Source organism: Parus major, chromosome 8 (genome assembly GCF_001522545.3).
Source record: "Parus major isolate Abel chromosome 8, Parus_major1.1, whole genome shotgun sequence".
NCBI lineage: Eukaryota > Metazoa > Chordata > Aves > Passeriformes > Paridae > Parus > Parus major.
The window spans coordinates 14010276-14033587 of NC_031777.1; the positions used below are offsets into that span (position 1 = coordinate 14010276).

At 35.8% G+C, this 23312-nt stretch overlaps 1 protein-coding gene across 2 annotated transcripts in view; it reads right to left on the reverse strand.

Moving 5' to 3' along the window:
• Nucleotides 1-4007: 4007 nt before the first annotated feature.
• The window catches only part of ABCD3 (ATP binding cassette subfamily D member 3), a 28754-nt gene continuing 9449 nt past the window's right edge, over nucleotides 4008-23312 (reverse strand). For both annotated transcript variants that reach the window (XM_015636712.1, XM_015636713.1), the window contains 22 exons: nucleotides 22392-22428; nucleotides 20259-20360; nucleotides 18698-18786; nucleotides 17769-17838; nucleotides 16932-17029; nucleotides 16274-16397; nucleotides 15236-15292; nucleotides 13938-14080; nucleotides 13562-13631; nucleotides 13064-13133; nucleotides 12843-12940; nucleotides 12675-12766; nucleotides 12129-12217; nucleotides 11980-12052; nucleotides 10933-10996; nucleotides 10495-10572; nucleotides 10337-10402; nucleotides 10148-10237; nucleotides 9814-9933; nucleotides 9286-9390; nucleotides 7822-7878; nucleotides 4008-7060 (listed from right to left, as the gene is read on the reverse strand). In XM_015636712.1, coding sequence (XP_015492198.1) covers nucleotides 6983-7060; nucleotides 7822-7878; nucleotides 9286-9390; nucleotides 9814-9933; nucleotides 10148-10237; nucleotides 10337-10402; nucleotides 10495-10572; nucleotides 10933-10996; nucleotides 11980-12052; nucleotides 12129-12217; nucleotides 12675-12766; nucleotides 12843-12940; nucleotides 13064-13133; nucleotides 13562-13631; nucleotides 13938-14080; nucleotides 15236-15292; nucleotides 16274-16397; nucleotides 16932-17029; nucleotides 17769-17838; nucleotides 18698-18786; nucleotides 20259-20360; nucleotides 22392-22428 — 1870 coding nt within the window. In that variant the 3' untranslated portion in view covers nucleotides 4008-6982. The remainder of the gene's footprint in view (nucleotides 7061-7821; nucleotides 7879-9285; nucleotides 9391-9813; nucleotides 9934-10147; nucleotides 10238-10336; nucleotides 10403-10494; nucleotides 10573-10932; nucleotides 10997-11979; nucleotides 12053-12128; nucleotides 12218-12674; nucleotides 12767-12842; nucleotides 12941-13063; nucleotides 13134-13561; nucleotides 13632-13937; nucleotides 14081-15235; nucleotides 15293-16273; nucleotides 16398-16931; nucleotides 17030-17768; nucleotides 17839-18697; nucleotides 18787-20258; nucleotides 20361-22391; nucleotides 22429-23312) is intronic.

A 23312-nucleotide genomic window follows, 5' to 3' on the forward strand; every position in this document is an offset into this window, starting at 1 on the left:
AAGGGCATAATCAGCACATGAACAATTGTTTCTAAACGACTTAACACACTGAGATCAAGTCAGACCCAGATTTCACCAATATTTGGAGGAAAAGGGCACAAGAAATTTATTAGATCCTCTCTTTTCTAAGAATGAAAAGGAACACAGTCTGAACAGCTCAGAAAGATCTGATATTAAGGGTAGGAACAGCTCTCTTCTCCCAGATACCTCCCATGTCCTATTCAGTGCTTCCCTCTGACAGCTTCTCCAGGAATCTTGGGCTATAAGATACCCTGTGCTGTCCAATATTCGAACAGTGCTGAAACAAGGCCCCAGTTAACAATCAATCAGTGCTTACCTATTGTTTGCATGTTGGTGTTGAAGCCTGCACAAAACCATACTCCCTTCTCCTGACAAACTTCTTTAGTCTCAGAAACTCAGGAATAGCTCAGAATTACATTTTCAGGCTGACTGTTAAGCTTCTCACCAGACTTCCGTTCCTCAGTAACCTTCAAACAGAAAACAGAGTCCTCTTACTGCCTGCCCTTTTAACTCTCAGAGGAATGGACTAAGTACCTCAAAGAAAGAACTGAAGTCTTCTAGAAGTACTGGAAAATGTTTTACTACTGCTACACACATCATAAATAGAGCTGTAGAAGTCCTAGCCCTGTGAATTATGTTGAAGTACAAGCTATGTTTGGAATTCTGATAACATGCTATCCAGTGGCAAGGAAAAGAAAGGCACGGGTAGGAATAGCTGGAAGGCAGCTGTGTTTGAAACTGGGGTTATTTTGGGCCATATGTGCTTTGCGTTCTACTGAGTCTGTCTTGAAAAAGCAACCCCAAAAACATCTTTTGAAAAAAGACTTTCTACTCCACAGCAAGCGACAGGCACAAGAAGTCAAAACAGCTGAGAGGTTGCTCTGTACCTGTCTCTCAAGCAGGTCCCTACACAACAAACTCAGAGACAATAAAATGCATAGTGCATGCAGGAATCACTACTGTCACACACACTCCTGCTCCAGTATCTTCTGTACCAGCAGCATGATGCCCCAGGGCCCAAGGGACAGTTTACAGAGGTTAATGCGTGAAGCATGAAGAGAACATGCACATCTAACCTCAAGTAGCCTTTCTAAAACTCTCTGCATAGAACTATTGTAAATACAACTATCTTCATAATTGAAAAAAATGGAAAGGCTTTTTTCTTAATCTAGTTAGCATTAGGTGGGCTGAGTAGATTTGACCTTGGCCCTTAATTCCCTACTATGCTCCAGAAAGTATTTGCAAATGGTCCCTGGCTTTTCAGAGAAGTCTTGTTGCATAATATTGCATCCAAGTTTTAAGACGCCTCCGGCACACATGCTTTGCTTTTTAACCATTCTTTTTCCCAACACATTAACCTCTCTATAGATACTTCATCTTTCAGTGTGTTACCACATCTGTCCCATCAGTTGCTTCTGTTGCTTTTGTGTCAACACATTCCTGCAGTAAAATACTATAATAAAGTAAAAAAATTAAGGTTAGCTTATTTTGGGGAGCACTTTTACACTTGTCATGATTCACAGTGATTAAAAGTAGTCAATTGTTTTTCAGAACCTATTTGCACTACACCACTCAGGATAAAGAGATTAAGAGTACATTTGGTTACATAGAAAACCTCTTCAATTGCACACATGGAGTGTGTCCCTGACAGCATGATTAGAGCTGAGGGATCAGAGCAGCATCCCCCAAACTTTCAATTATCAAGCTTAAAAAATGGACTTTGATTTGTGCCAAACTCTTAAGTCATTTTAATGGAGAAAATTTGCTTAGTCATGTAGGTGGAGTTCCCTATTTCTACCCAAGTAAACCAGCCTCAGTGTTTATTTTTTTTTGTCTAGACAGAATTGACCTAATTTTTCCAGTTCTGTTCTATTTTGGTTCAGCATGATGTGTGGATGCCACTTGTTTCCCAAAATGAGGGATGGGTGGGAAATAAAGGTTGGTTTGTGGACAAGCAGAGCAGGGAACAGGGCTGGACATTACAACAAATGTGTTCCTTTCACCAGTAAAAAGCAATTGTGTTCAATCTTTATGGTTCAGACTTGCCAAAGGTCACTAAGAGAGAGGTTTCTAAGCAGTGTAAGAGATTGTGATTAAGCCTGGTTTGTGAAAGATATAATCCACATATGTGGAGAGTCCAAGTTTCCCTTGTCTCCCATTTAAAATGCCAACTGGATGATTATTCTTCCATTGTAGCAATTCATTGCAGGATTACTGGCAAAATGTCTTCAGTTTCCCAAGTCAATCCCCATGGCATTTGCTTAGGCATATTATTCTGATTTAATCCCTGAATTTACTGTATTTTCCGAATTACTCCCTTACAACAGCTTCTGTCTGTGAAGTTCCAGGCTGCTTGTCACCTGACTCTGCTTTTTAATACAAGGAAAGAAAATGATGCAGAAGTTCAACCAAAGCTTTGAAGATAACATTTTTCTAAGGTTTTTACCATGAAAGACAAGCTGCTTTCATAATAATCTAACTTCGCTATATTTCTGTTTCAAGATGAATAGAATGGTTTGGGTTGAGTAAAACTAGTTTCATCCTCTCTGAGTACATGTGACAGGATGGGTTTCATCAGAACATGTAAACAAACATAGCAATCAATCTGTAGTGTGCACAGCCTCTAAATTTCCCAGTGAAATTTCAGGCATCATAAAAAATACCTGACTGTGTCCAGAGCCCTTGAACCACAACATGTGAAGTGAAAACCAACCAACCCACCTCTCCCTGACACATCTGTATATCCCTGATTAGTAAAACTAAGAAACCTCTTTCCATGCTCAGGAAAGGGACTGGCACAAACCATCTGCTTATGTCCACTAATAAAGAATTAAATAGATGGTACATAGAAATAACTGCTTTGAAAAGCAGCTTTATACACAAAAATTTGAATTTGCACACTTGATTTTCTTGACAGATAAAAGTTGTGGTTTATTTTCTCTATAAAACCTAGGCAGCCTTTTCACTGCACTATTTTTTGCAGTGGGATTTCAGATGATCATTACCATGGATGTTTCTATGGACATCTCACAGTACCAACAACAGTTAAATTAAAATTTTAATAATGGATTTTTAACTTCAACCTTGATTTAATGTACCTAAAAAATAAATTCATGTATTAAACATCCCTTCCACAACACAGAAATTCCTTTCTTTCCTCATCTCTTATTGAACGATACTTTGATTTGGAAGACTGCATTCTTGGTTGAGACATTTTCCATCAAAGGGAGCTCTACCCTTTAAGAGTGCTTAACAATACAATTTTTGCACAACTAATTTCAGTTAAGAAAAGGAAAAATCTGTACCAGTTAGCAATAGAAAATGCTGATCACTTAAAAATCAGTTCATTCAAGCATATCTTGGCTGCACTTTTACACTACTGTGTTTCAAGTATCATAATAGCTGGTATGTCTACCACAACAAAGGAAAACAATTAAAAATTAAAAATAAAAAAAAGGTGAAAAAAGATTAACTTATTATCCTCAAATACAAAGATGAAGGAGCACTCAAAATAATTACATACTGCTATTATGTTAATCTTATTCAGGCACCTCTAAAATCAACAAAGGGAAAAGAAGTGGCCAGGAGACAGAAGAGAGAGGCCAGGATCACAGAATATTCTGAGCTGGAAGGGACCCACAAAGATCATTGAGTCCAGTTCTTAGGTCAATGGCTTGTGTGTTATTAGCACCAGGCTAATACAGCCAACTGAGCCAATCTCAGCACAGATTTAAAGCAGATTAATGCATCTATAATCCCATTGCTCTTAGTACATGTCTTCAAGAACTGAGCTCATGTACTTGGTTAAGCCTAAACCAGATGGCATCACCTGGCTGATTCCAGGGCAAATTTCAGACAGCACCGCAGATTTTAAAACTGAACACAAGACAATCGCCTCATTGAGTAACTTGATATTTGTAGATATGTGTTCACTATATTTTTACAGAATTTCTGATCACATCATTAAGAAACATGAACAGCCTAGATATATTTTATCTTTAGATTTTTTATTATTATTATTTCAGAGGCACTTAATGTCTTACATTTACATAGCGCCATTTCCCCCCTCCAAAACACTTTACAGTATTTACACACAGGAATGTTTCCCACCGTTGAAATGCAGCCATCTGACTATTTCCAGTACCATCTTCAAAGCACCAACAATTTGAGACTGAAAGTATTAATCAGTATGTTGTCTACTATGATAGTTCAGAATTCCATTTCATGAATTTCCAACTTCTGCTATTAAAGAAACACAACTTAAATACAGTATCACAGTGCAATTCTGCAACGGAACTGAGACTTCGATCATTTTCATTAGATTTTTTTACAATCTCTCATTAGATCAAGTCTATCTCAAACACTTTGATGTAAGGCCTTTTAATAATATAATTCTAAAATATCATTCATTTTTATATTTTCTTTATAAGCTTCCCTTACAATCAAGCCCAGAAGAATATTTTTCTTTCCTTCCAGTATATTTAGAAACAAGTCCTGGCCCTAAGGAGATACCAGCATCCTCAGTTTCAACAAACTTCATGGCACCTAAAGGCAAACCGATTCCTCCTTGGTTTTGGAGATGGATTTTTTTGTTTGCTTGCTGTTAGTTTTAAAAATAAATACAGGATTACACAAAATTCTGTTACAACCGGTAAAATTGTAAAGTACAATTGGGATTGGCTGCTGGGGGCAAAGGAAGTGTGCTGTTAGCATTAAAAATACATTAAAGTATCTCAAGTTCACTACTCCACTGCAAAAGACTGCCCTAATCACAAAGATCACAGCAACTTTCTCAGTTTAGAGATTCATTTTTTCTTCATCTCTCTAAAAGGCTCCTAAAATAAACCTTCCAAGAGAAGAAGTTGCACTTGTGCTGAGAACTTCCACAAAAATAAAACCCCAAACCAAAAACCTTCCCACACAACAACCTATCTGGCATCCCTATTTCCATGGTTACACTTTGAAAAAGACTACAACCTCACACACAGCATGCTGCTACCTGCTATGCTATGGCTGATGTGAGAATCTGAATGGACAGAAACAAGAGATTAGTGAAATCAGACACCTATCTGCCTTCCTGTAAAACAAGTACAAAAATTATTCTGGTACCTTATTCTCTTGAATGTGTTGTACTTCAGAGAGAAGCTTTTATGATCTTCATTGATGCAATATACTCTGATTCTACTGTGGTCACGATTCTTGTACCACGAGAGCTGTTTGCATTTGAGTATTTTGAAAGAATACTGACAGATAGGGGCAAGAATGATGATAAAAGGAAAAATATTAACAGGTAGCAATTTCAACATGAAAGAAAATTGCTAATTAAACTGGGTAAAAATTAACAAACAGCAGTGCATCCAAGTACATATTCATTTTATAAAAAGTAGGTGCTTTTTAAAATCTAAACCCTCAATAAAAGATGCACAAAGTACAGATGTATTGCATATTTTATGCATGCCTTCATGTAGTGCATTCCTCTATTATATCTTATATGGAACAATAAAAAACTACTAGACCTTCACTGTACAACAGGTAGTGTAATTTTTTTGTTTTAAAGCCTAAACAGCAATTCAGTTTGAATTACACCTTCCTATTCCCTGATCACAAAAAACACCTTGCTGGATTTATGTTTGTCAAAGTCAAACAACGACCACAGTAATCACTTGTATGGATAAAACAATTACAGTAAACTATTGTAAGAGTTTGGTTTCTTTGAGGGGATTTGGAAGCTGGAACAAAAATACCAGCAAGGACTGGAGATCCTTACAAAACACAGAGAATCACTGGTAAATAATTTGTATCAGAAATAAAGAAACATTATGACAATAAGAGAATAAACATGAAGAATGAAAGCATTGTTTCAGGCTTCACAGCCTAGAAGGCCAAACTGAGAGTACCATTATTACTTGCTTTCAAGTTCAGAGCTGAAGGGCAGCTAAAACCATAAAATCATCAGATTTTTTTTTGAAGACAGAGAAAAGGAGGAACTTGGAAAAAGTAACTGCTATATTACAGGACTGAACACAGGACAACTGTCTGCTACTTCACAGATTAACATTTCTGGGCCCATTATAACCTCTACTGATTTGAGGAATGACTGGACCCACATACTTTTTTCTGTTTCTCCTTGTGGGAGTCATTCATTTATTCAGAGTTAAAAATATTCACAAGCTTGTTGATACAAGGATCATCACTTTCCCTCCTGCTTTTTCTAGTGGGCCAGTCCTTTCCTCCCTCAACCTCCTCTCAACTCATTACCACAATATTTCTCTGACAGCAAAAGGACAGTTGGGCTGAAGGATGCACAAAGCTTTTGCTAAATTGTGAGAGAATGGGAGCTGAGCTGCAGAAAGGACTGCATGGACATACGGATATTAAAGATTAATCCAAATCCCAGCAAAGAACAACCTTATTTTTTTTTTTAAACACCAGAAGGAATTAGTTTTGTGTTCTAGTTTCAGTTCATCCTTTTTCAGCAAGGGCACATTGGCTACATGACAAGGCTTGGACAAGGAAAAGGCTCTTTCATTTAACAGGGCACAGATCTGAAGACGGGACAATGTCCTGCACCATGTGAGATCTCTCTGAAACATGCATAGAACACAGCAAAAATCCAAGACTGCTTTGCAGGAACAAGAGAGGTAGCAACCCTAATTTTAACAGGGCTTTTCACTGAAGGGAAAGAAGGTCTACAAAAGTCAAATCAGCCGATTTCAAATGGTTTGCATCCCAGGATGAATCAGGTTACACTAATTTAAGCCCAATTTAATTTAGGCAGGTTTTTAAACCACAAGAATAAGGACATTCTTAGTACATATCAATAATTAAACCAACATATACACAATTAGCAATATCCTACATAATAGTAAATGCTTAACAAGCTGAGTAATTTTATGGTACATTGTCAGACATTCTACACACTTCCTGTAATCATCAGTCTCTAGTAGTTCAGTTCACGACTTTAAGATCCAAATTCAACTGTGTCTTCGGTTATTTTCTTGAACTCATAGTTTCCTCTGCCATCCATATGCAAGTAGAACTGAAAAAAACCAGCATATGTTATTAACTCCTAAAAATAACCATCTCTATAAAGACCTAAATAAAATATATTTTGAAGCACTTTTAAAAATCTTTAAAAAACATTTTAAAAGTTTTAGCAAAATCTTAAACTCAGAGGGTAAGCTGCTCCCACCTCACATGTCATTAAATTCACCTGCCTCTGTAAAAATGTTAAACTATGTTTTTGCACATCATAGATCAGTCTGCTAACAGCCATATCTAGACTTAACACTGTTCTCTTGGGTTTTGTGACAATATACTTAGGGCACAGATTCATCCCTGTGTATTAACTCAGTATTTTTATGCACATGTACAGTCTGTCTGCATAAAAATTAAAAGCAGTAAAAGTAAAATCTTAGTTTGCAATAAAAAGTAATCTTAGAGACCTTTTCTTTTAAAGCATAAATGTATTAGATATAATGAAACCAAAAAATCCATACTATTTACTGAATTCTAGTTCAAGGATTTTTTTTGAGTCTAAGAAGGAAGACTTGAGCATCTAGCAAGCCTCTCATATTTTATAGATACATATAAAATTTTTGGTAGCACTCTTTCATAACTAAAAGTATAGGAATATTTCAAAGAGTAAAATGGACTAATGAAGAGTAAAACCTTATAGAAACCCAAACAGAACATGACCTATTAGGATATAAAATGATAACACCTTGAATCACCAAGTCAATTTCATAGAGTCAGTCAACAAAACCCACAAATATTCTTAATAAAACAAAGATTACATACATCATGATGTTTCCAGAGTGACTTCCTGTGGGAAACAGTGAAGAGAGTGATGCCAACCTATATGACACAAATACCCACAAAACAGTTAATTCTTCTCATGGGTTAGGTATTATTTATTTTTCAATACTGTATCAGATGAAGATCTTAAATTCATAACCACAAACTTCCAGACTACTGTTAACGCTATATATATACACATATATACACATATATATACATATATATATACACACATACATATATATACACACACACACATATATATATATAGCTTTTATTACAAGATTTTGCAGGGGGCGGGGGAAACAATCAGGAGGGATTTATCGTTTTTAACTGATTTCACCATTCTTTTGCTCCTAAAGATTTGTCAAACATAGAATTAACTGAGTAAAAAAGGCAAGGCAGGAGGCAGTAAAACAATAAAGCTGGTGAATAAAGGAATTTTAACAACAAAAAAAATCCCAAACCCACAAAGGATGGAATGAATGACAAACTTAGAGTGACAATTTGAAGTGAATAAGTGAATTCCTTTGTTTCCTTTCTACTTGGTCAACTATTCATCCCAACAGTAGCAGCAAGGACAAAATTACTCTTATGATAAAGCAAAGTAACATTTTTTCTTTCTGCAAAGACAGCCTAACCAGGAATTCTATTTTTCAGTAACATGCATCAGTCACTTGGCAAGCACAAATGAATATTCAAGTTAATAGAATAAGAAGTACGTGGAAAATAGACTTTAAAACCTGGGTATTGATACCACTGTGGTAAAACCAGTTCATGAAATAATGATCCTTCTCCTGCAGAGTCCTCACCTAATGTCCATTCACTACTACAGAGGGCTCCTTTAATTTCAAGCACATATTTGAGTGGATGCACAGCTCTACTCCATTATCATTCTGTAATACTGCTACTCAATAACTAACGTTATTTCAAGCCCTTCCTCTCCCAGACTAGGGTGTGAAAGTAAATTCACATCCTAAATTCAAAATTGCTTTCACATGGCACTACAGAGATTCTGAAATGGTGAGTTTAAGAGGACAAGGAAACACAAAGCTGTATTTAGCATCATCTTATTTTCCTAGAGTGCTTGGCTTTTTGTATCTCAAAACAGAGGAAATCTTAACTAAGCCTGGCCAAAGGAAGCCTTTTAAATAAGAAAACATTCTATAATTTTAGATTTTTTGGTCCTAACCTGACATTCTAACTCTATCTGGAAAAGTAAGGTTGCTTAGCAGTTAGTTAAGAGGTCTCTGTATATCATAGAGACTACATGCACATCTAAATTATCCTAGGACTACAAAATGATTACTGAATTCTAGTGTGCATAAAGTTGTATGCTTCCCTAAGCTTTTTTTCAATTTTTTAAAATTTTTTGTGCAGTAAGGATAAGGAAGAATGAACCTTATACCATTTTAGGTTTCTTGTTAATGTACAGAGAGATAATTCCAGAAACAAAGAGCTCACCTTTCGGCAGTGGCTGTAAATGTAGCCTTCTACATCCACACTAACAGCACTGGTGCACTCATCCAGAATTGCAAACTGGGGCTTATGATAGAACAGCCTTGCCATCTGGAATGCAAGCCAAAAAAAAAACCAAAACATACTGTGGATACAGAACTACCAGCAATGGTGCAGTGTTAGAAAAACAAAGAATTAGTGTCCAAAAATCTACTATGGAAAGGGAATTAAGTTGGCACCCACTGAAACCTGAAAATCCAAAAGTTGCACATTATACCTTTTATTCAAGACAATTTTAGAAATTCTGTCTACATGGTGAAAAGATGTTTAAAAGCCAGTATTTCCTTTTAAATTTTGAGCACAAACCCCACTGTTTTCAGTTGTTTTCTCAGTATTTAGGTATCTCACATTTTGGGGGTTTCTTCCATGTCAAATACTAATATTTAATTTAATAAATAGAAATAGCTTACAGTTAAGATTTTATTTTTTATTTATGTTCTGCATTTGTTAAGCATTTATGTTTTTGAGACATACTGCCATTCTCTGCTTTTCTCCCCCGCTGAGTACATCCATCCAGTCCTGAACACTGTCCCAGCCTCCTTCACGTTCCAAGATTTGACCCAGTTGGACATTATCCAAGTACTCCTTCAGGACCTGTTATGGAAACAGGAATGACAAAGCTTACACGAACTTAGAAGACAAGTGGCTGAAAAAAAGCTATAAAGGATTATACCATAACACTATCAACCCTGGTAAGTATTAAAATCCTATTAAATGCAGTGCTTTTCTTAGCAATTGCAGTATTTCTGAACTGGAAGCATTACTCATCCTGAGCAAGACAAAGGGTTAATGAACTAATTATCATTACCTGGTCAGAAATCCCTTTCTTCTTCTGATCTTCCAAAGTATCTGGATATATAACTTGATCTCTGAGAGTTCCAAGAGTCATGTACGGTCTCTGAGATACAATTACAGCAAAAAAAGATATGTCAGATATTTCTAAACATAAGAAACAAAGAAAGAGAACTTTACTGTTGAGTAAAGTACTTGGTCTCACCTGAGGAACATAGAACAACTTTCCTCTTACAGGTTTTGTTAAACGCCCACCAAACAAAGGCCACAACTGCAAAAGGAGAAAGATTAAAACTTGACTAAAATGTCCAATTACAACCATGCTTTGCATTCTCTCCTGTTTGTTTTATAAAGTTCCCTTACCTCACCAAGAACACGGAACAGGGAGCTCTTCCCACACCCATTTGGTCCACAAATCAGCACATTTGCACCAGATCGAACCTAAAATCGCAAAGCCAACACAAAAAATGGTAGTGAGGATGCGTTCCTGAAAGCTTCTACAACCAAAAAGACAATCAGGTATCATCATATGCTTGTACACAATTTTCTAACATTACAATGAGCAATTTCCAGCAAAATTTAGGTTTTTTTCCGCAACTGGTTTAGCACCAAGTGCAGCTGGAAGAAAATGCACTTGTACCAATAAAAACTTTTTTGAGTAAAATAGCTTATTGCCTTTTTTTTTAAACTAACATGATGATTTGTTTTCCCTTTTCTTGCAAACAGGATGACCTTTGAAGCTACCATCCTCCCTTGAAAATTTTATATTAATATTGTTTCCTATGATACTAAAAAACTTACCTCAAAGTTAAGGTCTTGAATCAAAACATCTCCATTAGGTGTCACCAATGGAACATGATCAAACCTGCATGCAATGCAAAGTTAAAAAAGAAAAAACAACAGTTGCCTAAAAGAAGCTAATACAGCCTGTTTACTTGAGAAATTTAAGGCACTGGGAAATACTTCCAGTTTCCAACTATTAACAGCTAAGGAAGTTCTTGAACCAAAAAGGTACCCTAAATTTTAAACATCTACACCTACAGGTTTGGTTTTATCCCCTGTATTTGTTTTTTGAATACTTCTAAGCCTTTGGGCTCCAAAACATCTTGTGAATATAAACCTACATTTAAGGATGCATGGCATTTTAAACCTAGTAGTGAAGAGTATCTCACTAACTCTACAACACACAATGAATGACTTCTCTGCTCACCTCCCCCTTGCCTTTTTTTTTAAATGAAAAAAAATAGCTATATCATCTCTTCCCCCTTCCTTCCTTGCTTTCCCCTCCACTTCCCTATCTGCTTTCCACACTCTCCAGATTTAGATTATCTGATCTTTTAACTGGCTGTATTTTATGCCTTTAAGTAGTAATATTATGTCAGTGCTACATTCCTCAGACTGCAAAGAATGAAGGAATTGATCACAAGTACATCAACAAAATCTCTAAGCATGCAGAATTACAAGCATATTAATTTGAAAATTAATATGGATTTACCCCTGATTTTACAGCTGTATTATATAATGGAATACAATCCTTAACTAACATATTTCTAAGAGGAAACAAGATAGTCTGAGAAGTCATATTCTAAAGGACAGTAGGAATGTTACCAAAAAGCCCAAGTCCAGAGAGCAGATAATGTCTTCTGCTAACATGAGAGGATAAGGACTGGCTTACAGATGAAATGCTGAGTGGGTGTGAGGAGGAGTTATCAGTAAATAAAGTACAACAGGAACTGCAAATTGTAGTAATGGGTATTCAGACCTCTATTAATGGTCATAGAGAGAAAGTCTTAAAGTCTACATCGATAATATTTAACTACTGAACTTGTGGAAACTTTGTGAACATACTTGATAAGGTTATCACTGTTGATAATTTCTCCAGATCCAGGAATCAAAGACAAAGGTTGCTTTTTATCTCCATCTTAAATAAAGAAAAAGGTATTAGTGACAGGAATGCTATGCAGGGATGAACATATTGCATATTATATCACATCTACCTTTTTCTTGTGATATCATAGTACGTTGATATTTGCCACTGTTCAAGTCCTTCAGAACCTGCATTAGCTCCGTAATTCGAGCTGTGAAACTTAAAAAAAGAAAAAAAAATATCCATAGAAGGTCTAATGAGCACTCTGTCAAACTGCTAACATGACAAAGATATTCAACCTGGCACAGAAGCATATTTAGAGTTGCACCAGGTTGTCTAATGTGCACCATATTTACAAGCTTCTTTTCCTTTTTCAGTAATAGACAAATATTACTTCTTACAATGTAAAAATAAGTTTGGTAAATAATCAATACATAATTGATTTAAGAGAATTTAACAAGGTTTCAACTAAACATTCAAACTGCATGCAAGTACTATCTAGATGTGAAATTCCTAGTGGACACAATTAGCACATTTTCAGATGTGTTTTCAGCATAAAATGTTTCTAATTTCTGCATTTTTAGCACACTCCACGGAACAAAGCACAGAAGCTTATTTTAATTTTACAATCAGTTTCTGAAATTGAGATAAGAAATATTCTTACTATTAAGCTTACCCAGCCAATCTTGTCATTTCACGGCCTGCTAGGACTATTCTGCCCAAAGCTTGAGACATTCTCAGTAGCATTCTTCCACTTTGGTAGTAATCCTAAAATAGAAGAGTTTCTTGATGTGGACTAACAAAATTTTAAATCTAGAGGTTGTTTTAATTCTGGTCTATTTACCTCCAAAAGTTCTGCGTGAGTGCTATTCTGATGACGAGGATCAGACAGGTTCAAAAATGGACGACTAACAACCAGGTAGCCAACCACAGTGGCAAGGTCTGAAGTTTAAGAATAAATATTAAGCTCCACATTAATTAAAACAGTAAGAAAAAAGACATTTCTTATGTAAAAAGTTTGTTTTGTTATTTATAGAAATCCATTAGCACTTGACATACACTTACATTTGGCAATGATAGTATCAATGAAACCCATAGAGAACCGGAACAGGATGAAATTATGCAAATGTTCCACCTGGTAAGTTACAGAAGAAAAAAGTTTAAACTTCACCAATAACTGTTATACCACCTTTTATTAGACATTTGGTTCCAAACAGTTATTTTTCAGTACCTCAGATACATTAAATGCCTCTAAGTGTGGTAAGCATGGCACAAGAGTTTCTGGTGGCAAAGATTTGCACTTGTGATTAAAACAACTACGCATGAAGCTAAACAGTGAGAACAATAATTGGGGTGGGTGACAAGGAGGAAGAGAGGCAAGAGAAAGGCCATTCTAACAGAAACTTCTGCTCTGCTTATAGCCTACCAGCTAATATTTTAATTTAATGAACGTAGCAGCAAAAACACCAAGCCACTATGAGTCAGTTTATATGAACACATTAAGAATCACCACAATAGAATTAATTTTCACTTAAAATGTTTTAAAAGATAAAAGAGGCTTACCAGCTTACGGAAAGTCTTGTGAATAGTCTGTTTTTCTCTCAAGTTTCCATTATAAAAAGCAATTTCCTCACTAAAAAGAAAAAAAACCAAACTTGATTTTGTTAAAGAGTCTTTGAAAAAAAGCAGCCATAAAATATCAGAATACAGCATTCACAGTTACTTTATGAAGTAAGGGTTTGTCCTTTTTCACAACAGTAGAACATAGACCCCATTTAGTCTTGACTGTGGAATATAATGCACATACAAATTACAGTATATAAAAGATGCAAACTCTTGGCTCAGACCTGATAGCATCACACTTCCCAAGTTTAACACACGATGTCCATTTATCCCACAGTATTGTCACTTATATCTTAGCATCCAAGCAAGTGTATACCTGTTTGTAATGAGCCGTGAGTTGACATATCTGTACTCCCCTTCATACTTTTGCTCTATAATAGTCATCTTGCCAATTGGTCTCCTTAAACGTGTAAGGAAAAACCCTGAAATAATCAAGTATGCCATCATGCTAGCTGGACCCTGTGAATATCAAAAAAGAATAAAAGCTTAGGTGGGGTGGTCTCAAATGACAGTATCTGTATCCAAAATCCCTCAGTTCTCACCTCCTATGTGCCTATGTTGCCAACTCAATTATCTTGGCAATTCCTATCACATCACCTTGTTTGGTGTTGTAGATACTGGTTTACTAATTTTACTAATTCTCTGTCCCCAGATGCCCTTCCCACCCCAGCTTTCTATTCAGGTGTTTATCAACACCCAGTGTGACCTGTCCCCTACTGTCCTAGCTTATTTCATTAATGATTTACTGGTATCCTCTCATTTCTTCTCCCTTCTTTCTGCCTAATTCATTTTCTTTACATTTGCTGAACTGTCCCACAGCAGTCAATATCTCAATCCCATTGTCCACTTTTATCTATACCCATTTCCTGGGTGTCTCAAGCAGTCCTGAATCCCAAGTTTCTATAGATGAAGGACAGATGATAAAATACCACTCAAGTGTGGAATGGCATAAACTGCACATAACAACTACTACAGAGAGCAGAACAAAAATATCTGAGACGAAATTACCAAGGTTTAGTTAAGCCTTACTGCAAGTCTGTCTAAAAAAATTTGCACCATGTGACCCACAGCTACTCCTTTTCAACTCCTGAACATTTTTGATAATGCGTCATTTCACTAATTTGAAGAATTAATTCCGCAATTATTCAGCTTATTGAGTCTTACAGCTCAATGCAAGAAATGGTTCCCCTTCATAGAGGCTGCACAGAAAACTTATTTTCACCCTTAAATGGAATTCATGCAAGACATAAGCAGTCAAAAGGGTGTTGTAGTAAATAGGATTTCCAAATAAGTACTACAAGAAAATAAAATTTCTTGGTCATTCAAATTCTTGATTAAATGCCTGAAAATACTGGTTTTTATTTTGCCTGCCTCAAAATAGAGGGCGCTAAAGCATGTAAAACATTATGTGCAAATGAATATTTATTATGTGTTATACATATATATGTGTATGTATGTATTCTATATATATATATTATATATTCCTACATTATACTTAAAATGTAGGAATCCACAACTACCACCTAGAGTTTTCTTCAGATTCCCAACAGGTACAAGGCTATAACCAAAGATGGGAAAATGTGCTTATAGTTTTAAAAAACCCACTCGATTTACCTGTGCTCCTATTGCACTTGTTAGCTTGAAGATGTACAAAACTATATCCAAGAAGGGCTGTAAGAAAAGCATACAAAAAAAGCCTTAGAACACAAACACAAAACTATTATAAAACAGTCCAGAAGCCATGTACCACCCCAAGAACAGTTACAGCTCTGTACTAAAATACTGGCTACATATATATACCATCTGAAAGCTAAGACAAAAGGAGCACTTTTGGGAAGTGCTCCCAAAAGGAATCTCAGGCACATGACCTTTTCCTGAAAACACTGGCTCAAGAATTGAACATAGAAACATCATTATCTTCAGATAAATACATACCATCTAAAAAGAGTACTTTGCTACTTTAGGTCTGTAATGACATTCTGCTCACTTATTAAAGGTGGACTAGAACCCATAATAGTTTAACTGAAGCAATTATAATACTGAATGAAAAGATAATGCCATATATTTGGACATGTACATGATAGGAGGAACATTCTGAACTTCTATAACTTCCTCGCTAAGCTACTCAGCTGAACTACAGGTTTTGCAGTCAGAAATTTTTGAACAAAGTAACTTGTGATTTACTTATACTCAGCTTGTATGAAACACTTAGCATTAAAAAAATTTAGTCTAAGGATGTCAACAGTATTCTCATTCACTACTGAATCACCTTAAAATTCACACCAGAAACAGCGAAAAGCTTATTCAACCACACTTCCCTAGACAAAATAATATTTGTGTGTAACTGAGAGCTAGCCATTGCTTTTCTTCTGAAAACTATCCACCTGAGAGAGCAAAGTCATCACTGTTCACCTGCAAACGAATGGCATATATTCTTTTAAAGAAAATGTAATACATATTATAACTACATGCAAAACAGTGCTTTGATCATGAAAACCAGACAGACTGTAAAACAATATAGCATCATAAACATTTTTTTTGAGTGCCATATTCCAATCAATCCACATACAAACTCACATAATTGTTGTGAGCTGACACCCCCATTCTAAATGTTTACAGCAACTACTCAAAGTTCTCTCTTTAAAGACTTACCTTGCTAAGGTTTGAGTACAGGTCCACTACACTATTACAGAATTTTTCCACATCCTGTGTAAGGAGTTGATCTGGATTAGCTATTCTGTTGTCCAGATTTCCCATTTTGTAGTATGTATAAGCTCTGAAACAAAAAAAAACTGCTAAGTACAATTGTACTAAGAAAAAGAAATGATTACTTGGGACCTGAAATAACTGAACACCCTTGCTTTATACAACTGACATGCTAAGTAGTGCAAACATTAAATTACTGTATGGAATCCACATAGCCTGTGCTTCTACCTGATTGTTTAGGCATTTAGACATCTTCTAGGATGTCTGAGCTGAAGCTTAGGCTCATGCTGCTACTGCACTTAGAAAACTCTTACACACACAGCACAACAACCAGAAGTTAGTGCAGAAGGACAGGAGCTACTCAAGCTCATGCATCCAATTCAGCCTTCACGATATGAGGGCACTTGAAGAACTCTGGAATCTGACCCAATCATGGAAGCAGTACAGCGCATTTGTCCCCCCAGCTGAGCCAACTTTACTGTCCTTGTATCTATGGCATATACAACCTGGATAAGCCACTCACTCTCAACTGCAAGTTCTTCTTACTATGTACTTAAAATGACTTGAATCAACTTTTAAAAACAGCAGACAAGGTACTACTTACTTAAGATATTCTTCATAGAGGTATCTGGTAAGTCTTACTCGGAAGCAGAGTTTCAGTTCATTTAGACCATATTTCAGGAAGTTATTCACTAAAGAGATCTAAAAAAAAAGACAATAATATTTAACTAACAAGATCATATATACTTAGATCAATTTGCAGCATAAATTGTGTAAACACTATGAAACAAATCAATTCTCCCCTTAAAGTCAATAATGTCATAAACACACCTAAGACCAGTCAGACAGTGTCTACAGGACCACTGCTTAGGTTTCTGTCCCCAGGTCCCAGGAAGGGGACATCACTTAAGATAAAATACATTATATTACATATTTTTAGCTCTTCTGATAAAGTTTAGAAAAGGGCCACCATTTGACTGCTTTAATCTGTCAACTAGTTTAAAAATTTATTGCAAACCAGGTAGCAAGACTTATTTCTATCTGGTGCAGATCAGAGATGTCAACAAGCTGAAGGAAAGCTAAAAAATGGAAGAAATCATAACAAATCTATGAAAAATGTAAGAAAAATAAAAATTAAAGTCTAAAAAAAAATCCTCATCTTCAGTGGTGTCAAAAGAACCCCAAATCTATAGTCAAAACGGACATTACCAAAACTAACTTGAACATATCTGTTTAATAAACAGTTGCTACCAATAAGGAAATATGCTAGTAAAGTCTCCCACACACTGGAGCCAGAAAATTAAATGTGTTTTCATACAGACCTGTATGTAAAACAACTAATTTCCATAGGTTTTAAGACACTCCTTTGAGATCTTTTCCTCAAAATCTTAATTTACATTTAAAATATGTTCTACTAATAGGTCAGCACAAGAGCACTTACAGCAGGCATTGCAGCAATGAAGTTGAACAGGTATTTCTTGAAATCTTTTCTGCTGCGGCCAATGATAGCACTGTAAATGACCACCAGCTAAGAGTCAGTTACAAGAGAAACAACAAAGTATAAACTTGCACATCTTAAGAAGATAAACTCACAGAGAAGAAAAATCATCATGGAAACCTGTAGCATCAGCAGTAGAATCCAGTCTGACACCCTTGAGTATGCCAAGTGGCAGATTGAGCAGTTACCTCCTTGTCTGCTCCTCTGTAACAGCCCTCATTACAGACTCAGAAATTCACCGTCACAGAACACAAGTTCTTTCCCTTCTCTGCTTCCACAGATTCTCACAAGAGAAACAAAGTTGTCTTTCCATTCTACAAAGCACCAAATGTCACTCCTCAAACACAGTATCATTTTGAATTCACAGTTCAAGACACACTCTGACTTGCTTCAATTAGCAACAAGACCGGCAAGAATAATAGGAGGTCTAAAAACCACTTTCTAACATATTAAGACTGAAAACATTGTTTTTATCAATCTAAAGAGCAAAACAGCTCAGTGGAAAGAAATAAAAGTCCTAATATCCACAGAACATGTCTAAGACATAAAACCACTATTCTGAAGTACCTTTTTGGACATTCAGATCAACAATATTTAGAGTCTTCAGTGTACAAAATGTTACCAAATGATTATACCATCAATAGTTTAAAATGATTTTATTAAATTAGTACTTTTATCGATGAGCAAAAATAATTTAATAAATGAAATTTTATTTTTATTTACAAAAATACAGTGGTCCCTCCCCAGATTGCAACTACATCATTTTTCCAATAGTTTAAACAAGCAAGCTACGAAATGTCTGAATATGTATTCTGATAGATAACTTTCCCTGTGAAACACGAGAGAATGTTTAAAAACAAATGTATAGGTACCTTTCAATGACTGTTCCATTTTGAATCATCCAAATATCACAGTAAGTGCGGACTACCAGCATCACAGCAATAAGCAGCAAATAACCTGTCTAGTACAACCACAGAAATGCAACAGTTAAATAAAGGCTAAAACCATTTTTTCCAGTAAGTCATCCAACTGTATCTAACAGAAAAGTATTACCCTGCTGCCCTAGCTAATGTAAAATTTGCTTACTTTGCCTGAAACACATTAGCATACAATACTTTTAATAAAGTAGTGACTACATTTTTATGGTGAAAGTTCGCCTTTTTAAAAGCTGTATTTGGTTGATACATATACTGGACACACATTATAAGACCGAGGACTGCAGGAATAAAGAAGTTACTGCTATTCTAAAACACCTTTTTGCCATAAGGTTGCAAGAGACCTCTGAACATCATCTGCTTCAACTCCCTACTCAAAACAGGGCCACTAGTAACCAGTCACCAGTCAGACCAACAGTGCAGACAGTTTTTCATCCACTTCACTGTCCACTCATCCAGCCAATTCAGTTTGGCTATCAGGGTGTTAAGGGCAAATAATCAAAGTACTCTACATCCTCTGTTCTTCCTTTATCTGCACGGTCAGTTCTCTCATCACTGAAAGCAATCAGGTTAGTAAGGCATGATCTGTAATTGGTAAATCCAGGCTGCTTGAAATCACTTTTTTTCCCCTTGTGTGGCCAGAGTTAGCTTACAGGAAGTTTTGCTCACAGTCTTGCCACGAATATGGTGAGGCTGACCAGCCTGTAGCTTCCAGTAAAGTTGTTTTCAAATATGGGAACAAAGTTTGGGGCTTTTTGGGATTATCTGTAACCTCTTCTAATGGCAAAGACCTTTTGAAGCTGATGAAGGCCAGCTCTGTGAGCACTCTCACAGGCATTTCCATTCATGCACCTCCTTTTTGTAGTTAGGCTGCTGAAGTTCACTGTTCATGCAGGCTAAGCTGGCTGTCATGCTTGCTCTAGATATTGCAATTCACTGCTCTTGTGCCTGATGCATAAATTCTTAGAGTTCATTGCTTAAGTTCCAAGCTCAACTAACGCTTTGGATTTTTTTTTTTTAATAAGTGTCCTAGAAAGCATGGGATAGATGGAAGCTCTGATTTCTACATTGCACAGCTTTCCTGAAATGATGCTGAGACTTTTTGACAAATTCATTTTCTAATACAGGTTGGCCTAGATATAAGTTACTAAATCAAAATAATGAATTAACTGCATCCTATTTAAAGATAGGAAGCATTTGCACACAGAAGTGTACTGCCTCGTATAAGACAAACCCAGATGCCCTTTTATAAGTTATGCTAACAACAGTAGTTACCAGTTAACAGTAAATGGCTTATCTTGTAATTGAAACCAGAACCTTTAGTGATATAACAACCAAGCATAATGTAGACTTTTATATTATTATATAGCTATTTTAAAATACATAGCACAATTTAGTCCTATATAAGTAATGTATATGCAGTTGTTTAAATTCTGATATAATTTTGAAAGAGACTTGACTCCAGCTTTACTTCTGTATTACTGCAGGTAATGCTTACCTCTTTGCAAAGTGTTCTAGGGACCATTATTTTCAGGATTCGACATATTCGTGCAATAAACACTCTGTCCACCATTGCCCGTTCCTTCTTTCCCTCTTTCTGCTGCACACAGGACAAAACAAGAAAAGTGAGAATTTTCTGTATTATTGAATGGTTGATGTGATATTTTCCCTACCCAAGAAATATACAGCTACCTTCCTTCTGGAGAATTTACAGTCTTTCCTTACAACCTAACACCTGTTCAGTCAAGTTGTATAAAGAATTGAGAGCTATCAAAACAAACTACAATAGGAAGTAGCTGCTGTAATATAAAATAATTTTTATTTCAATTTTGTGTTAAAGATGATATGCAAACCATGCAGTCCACAGCACTCAAGTACATCCAAGTGTAAGCTGTAATGCAAACATCTCTCAACATTGCTTGGTCCTAAAAGACACCATCAGTCAGTATTTTTAAAGATTCCTTCCATTATTTGTCTAGACAATCAATGGTTTAAAGTCTTTTTACTATAGGGTTTTTGGGTTGACTGTACAACCCAAAGTTGCTTCAAGTGAAACCAGAATTTTTTATTGCTTTAATTCTACAAAATGGTGCAACACACTCCTACTTAGGTATATCTACCAGACTTAAAAACCCTTCTGTACCCAAACAACTTTTATTTCAGTCAGTTTCATTTGTTCACTCCATATAACCCTATCTTCTGTCCTGATTAACCTGAACACTTTTTAAAAGCTAATGGTGCAGGTTTCTTTTCTTTCATATAAGGACACAACAGAAGAATTCACTCCTGAAAACAGACAAAAAGGGCACATGTGTATTTTGAACAAGTCCTGTCTAATCAACACAATCCTGCTACATTTGCTACCTGAGGCTCATGTGAACCATGCTAAAATGCCTAAATCAATATTACCAGATAGACAGGAAACCTGAAAAAGATCCACTCTGAATGCTCTGTGAAGAAGACTACACCTGTTTTTCATAGCATGAAGTCAGCAATAGTCCCATCCTTTCCAAAAACCTATGTGAACACAAGCTATGAATAAAAATTCTAGCCAAATAGCAGTAGATGATTCCAACACTTTTAATTAAAAGTTATTTACACAAATATCCAAGCAATGCAAACAACTAAGACTGCTGTCCAGTCCTAATAAAGCATGATCCTACACACATTATTGTTTTCCTGTAACAGAAATTACTAACACAATGTCTGATGCCTACATTTCCAAATGACTGAACATATGTGAGTTTAACCTGTTCTTCCCCTTTATTCAGCTCTTCCCCATTTCTATACTTCTGTGTTGCACTTATATTCATTCCAGTATCTTCTTGCCTAGAAGTCTTTTTTTCCCTTAGAAAGTTAATCCCATTCAGCATAACCACATCCAAGATGGGTAGGAATAAGGGAAAGATATTTAAGGTTTTTACAAATAGGTATAGCTATCCAAAAGGTAAGTGCTTACGGTAGGTAACACAGCCAAGATGTGTTAGAAGCTAACATGATGCTTGCATACACCTTTCTATTTATCCAATGCAAGCCTTTTTTTTTAAGTTTCCAGCAAAGATGAAAGTACATGGAATCTGTTCATACCATTGTAATACCAGAATCATAAACTCTGCCTTTTGGTCTGTCATATTTTATTTGAATATGAAACAAAAATCTTAAAGGGATTTAGTATATCCCTTTCAAATAAATGAATTAACAACAAAAGATCAGGGGAATGCCCAACCTCCTACCAGATGTTTGAAGTAGTTTCTAATTTAGCAACTGTCAGACAACATCTTGTTCCATACCCATTTCTTTTACATAAAAAATAAATACAAGTTTTACCAAATCTACACACAGCTGTTTGTTTCTATCCATACAGAAAAACTTACAACATTAGTCCTTTCAAATTCATAGGGCAATAACAGATAAACAACACTGTGGACATCAAACATCCATCATTATGGAGTCAAACTTCAGCCTCTTGTGATTAACCTGATTCTTCTACTTTCACCAATGCAAGTCTGAAAGTATCATTCAAACCATATTTGCACCATAGCCAAGATTAAACTACAGCAATGGGACTTAAAAGTTTTTAAAAATCAAATTTATTTAAAATTATTAAAGAATATTTGACATGAAGAATTACCTCATTATTCTGCAATGCTTGTTTTCCACTTCTTTTACTGCAAAGAAAAGAAAAAAAGTATTTATTTGTTATTAATGCACTTCTTTGTCTTGATCTCTACACACAAAAGACAGAGAGAAAATCTTGGGGTTATATTCCTATCTACTTCTTTCAAAGCAATACAGTGTCTTCAGCAGGGCTACCTTCTATGTCAAACCTATGTGCTGCTTTTATACAGCACATGTAATTCCAGTGAACTCTACTCATTCCAGCAGCCAGTTTCATGTAGGAAAACCAAGTTTCACCCTTTCATCTCCTAGTTCTGCTTTACCTTGACTCTTTATCATGAATTCCAAGGGATTTTCTACTTCTCACATGTACTTTACAAGCATGGCTACATGGTTCCACTGACCACAAATGAAAACTACACAAATGCAGATTCAGCAATCCAAGCAACCCAACTTTGATGTTTGACACTATCTAAGTAAACCAACCAGATTTGTTTTGCATTGTATTTGACTTCAAAATAACACATTTACTACACGGAGGGATTGTTTGTTCATAAACATATGCTGCAGGGGAAAAAAGCCAGCTCCTGTGAAAACAAGTTCCCACAAAGATGTCCATTAAAAGGGGAGTTAGTTTTCAGTCTATTTTCTTTCCCCTGCATTTAACAGAACAGTTAGCAGAAAAATATCTATCAACTGGTGCTAAACAAACATTCAAAAGCACAATGCTATTCTTTTGCCTCTACTTTTAAGAAACAAAAGCTGATAAGTAAGACACAGTTTGTCTTCCTTTTGTAACACTCAAGCACCAGACAAGCACATGAAGCTGCTTGAAGAATTTATGAAATTTAAAAGTTGCCACCAAACATATTAAATTGCAACTTTCTTAACCATGATATTAAAACCCTGGGATTAAAACTACAACATTCATACA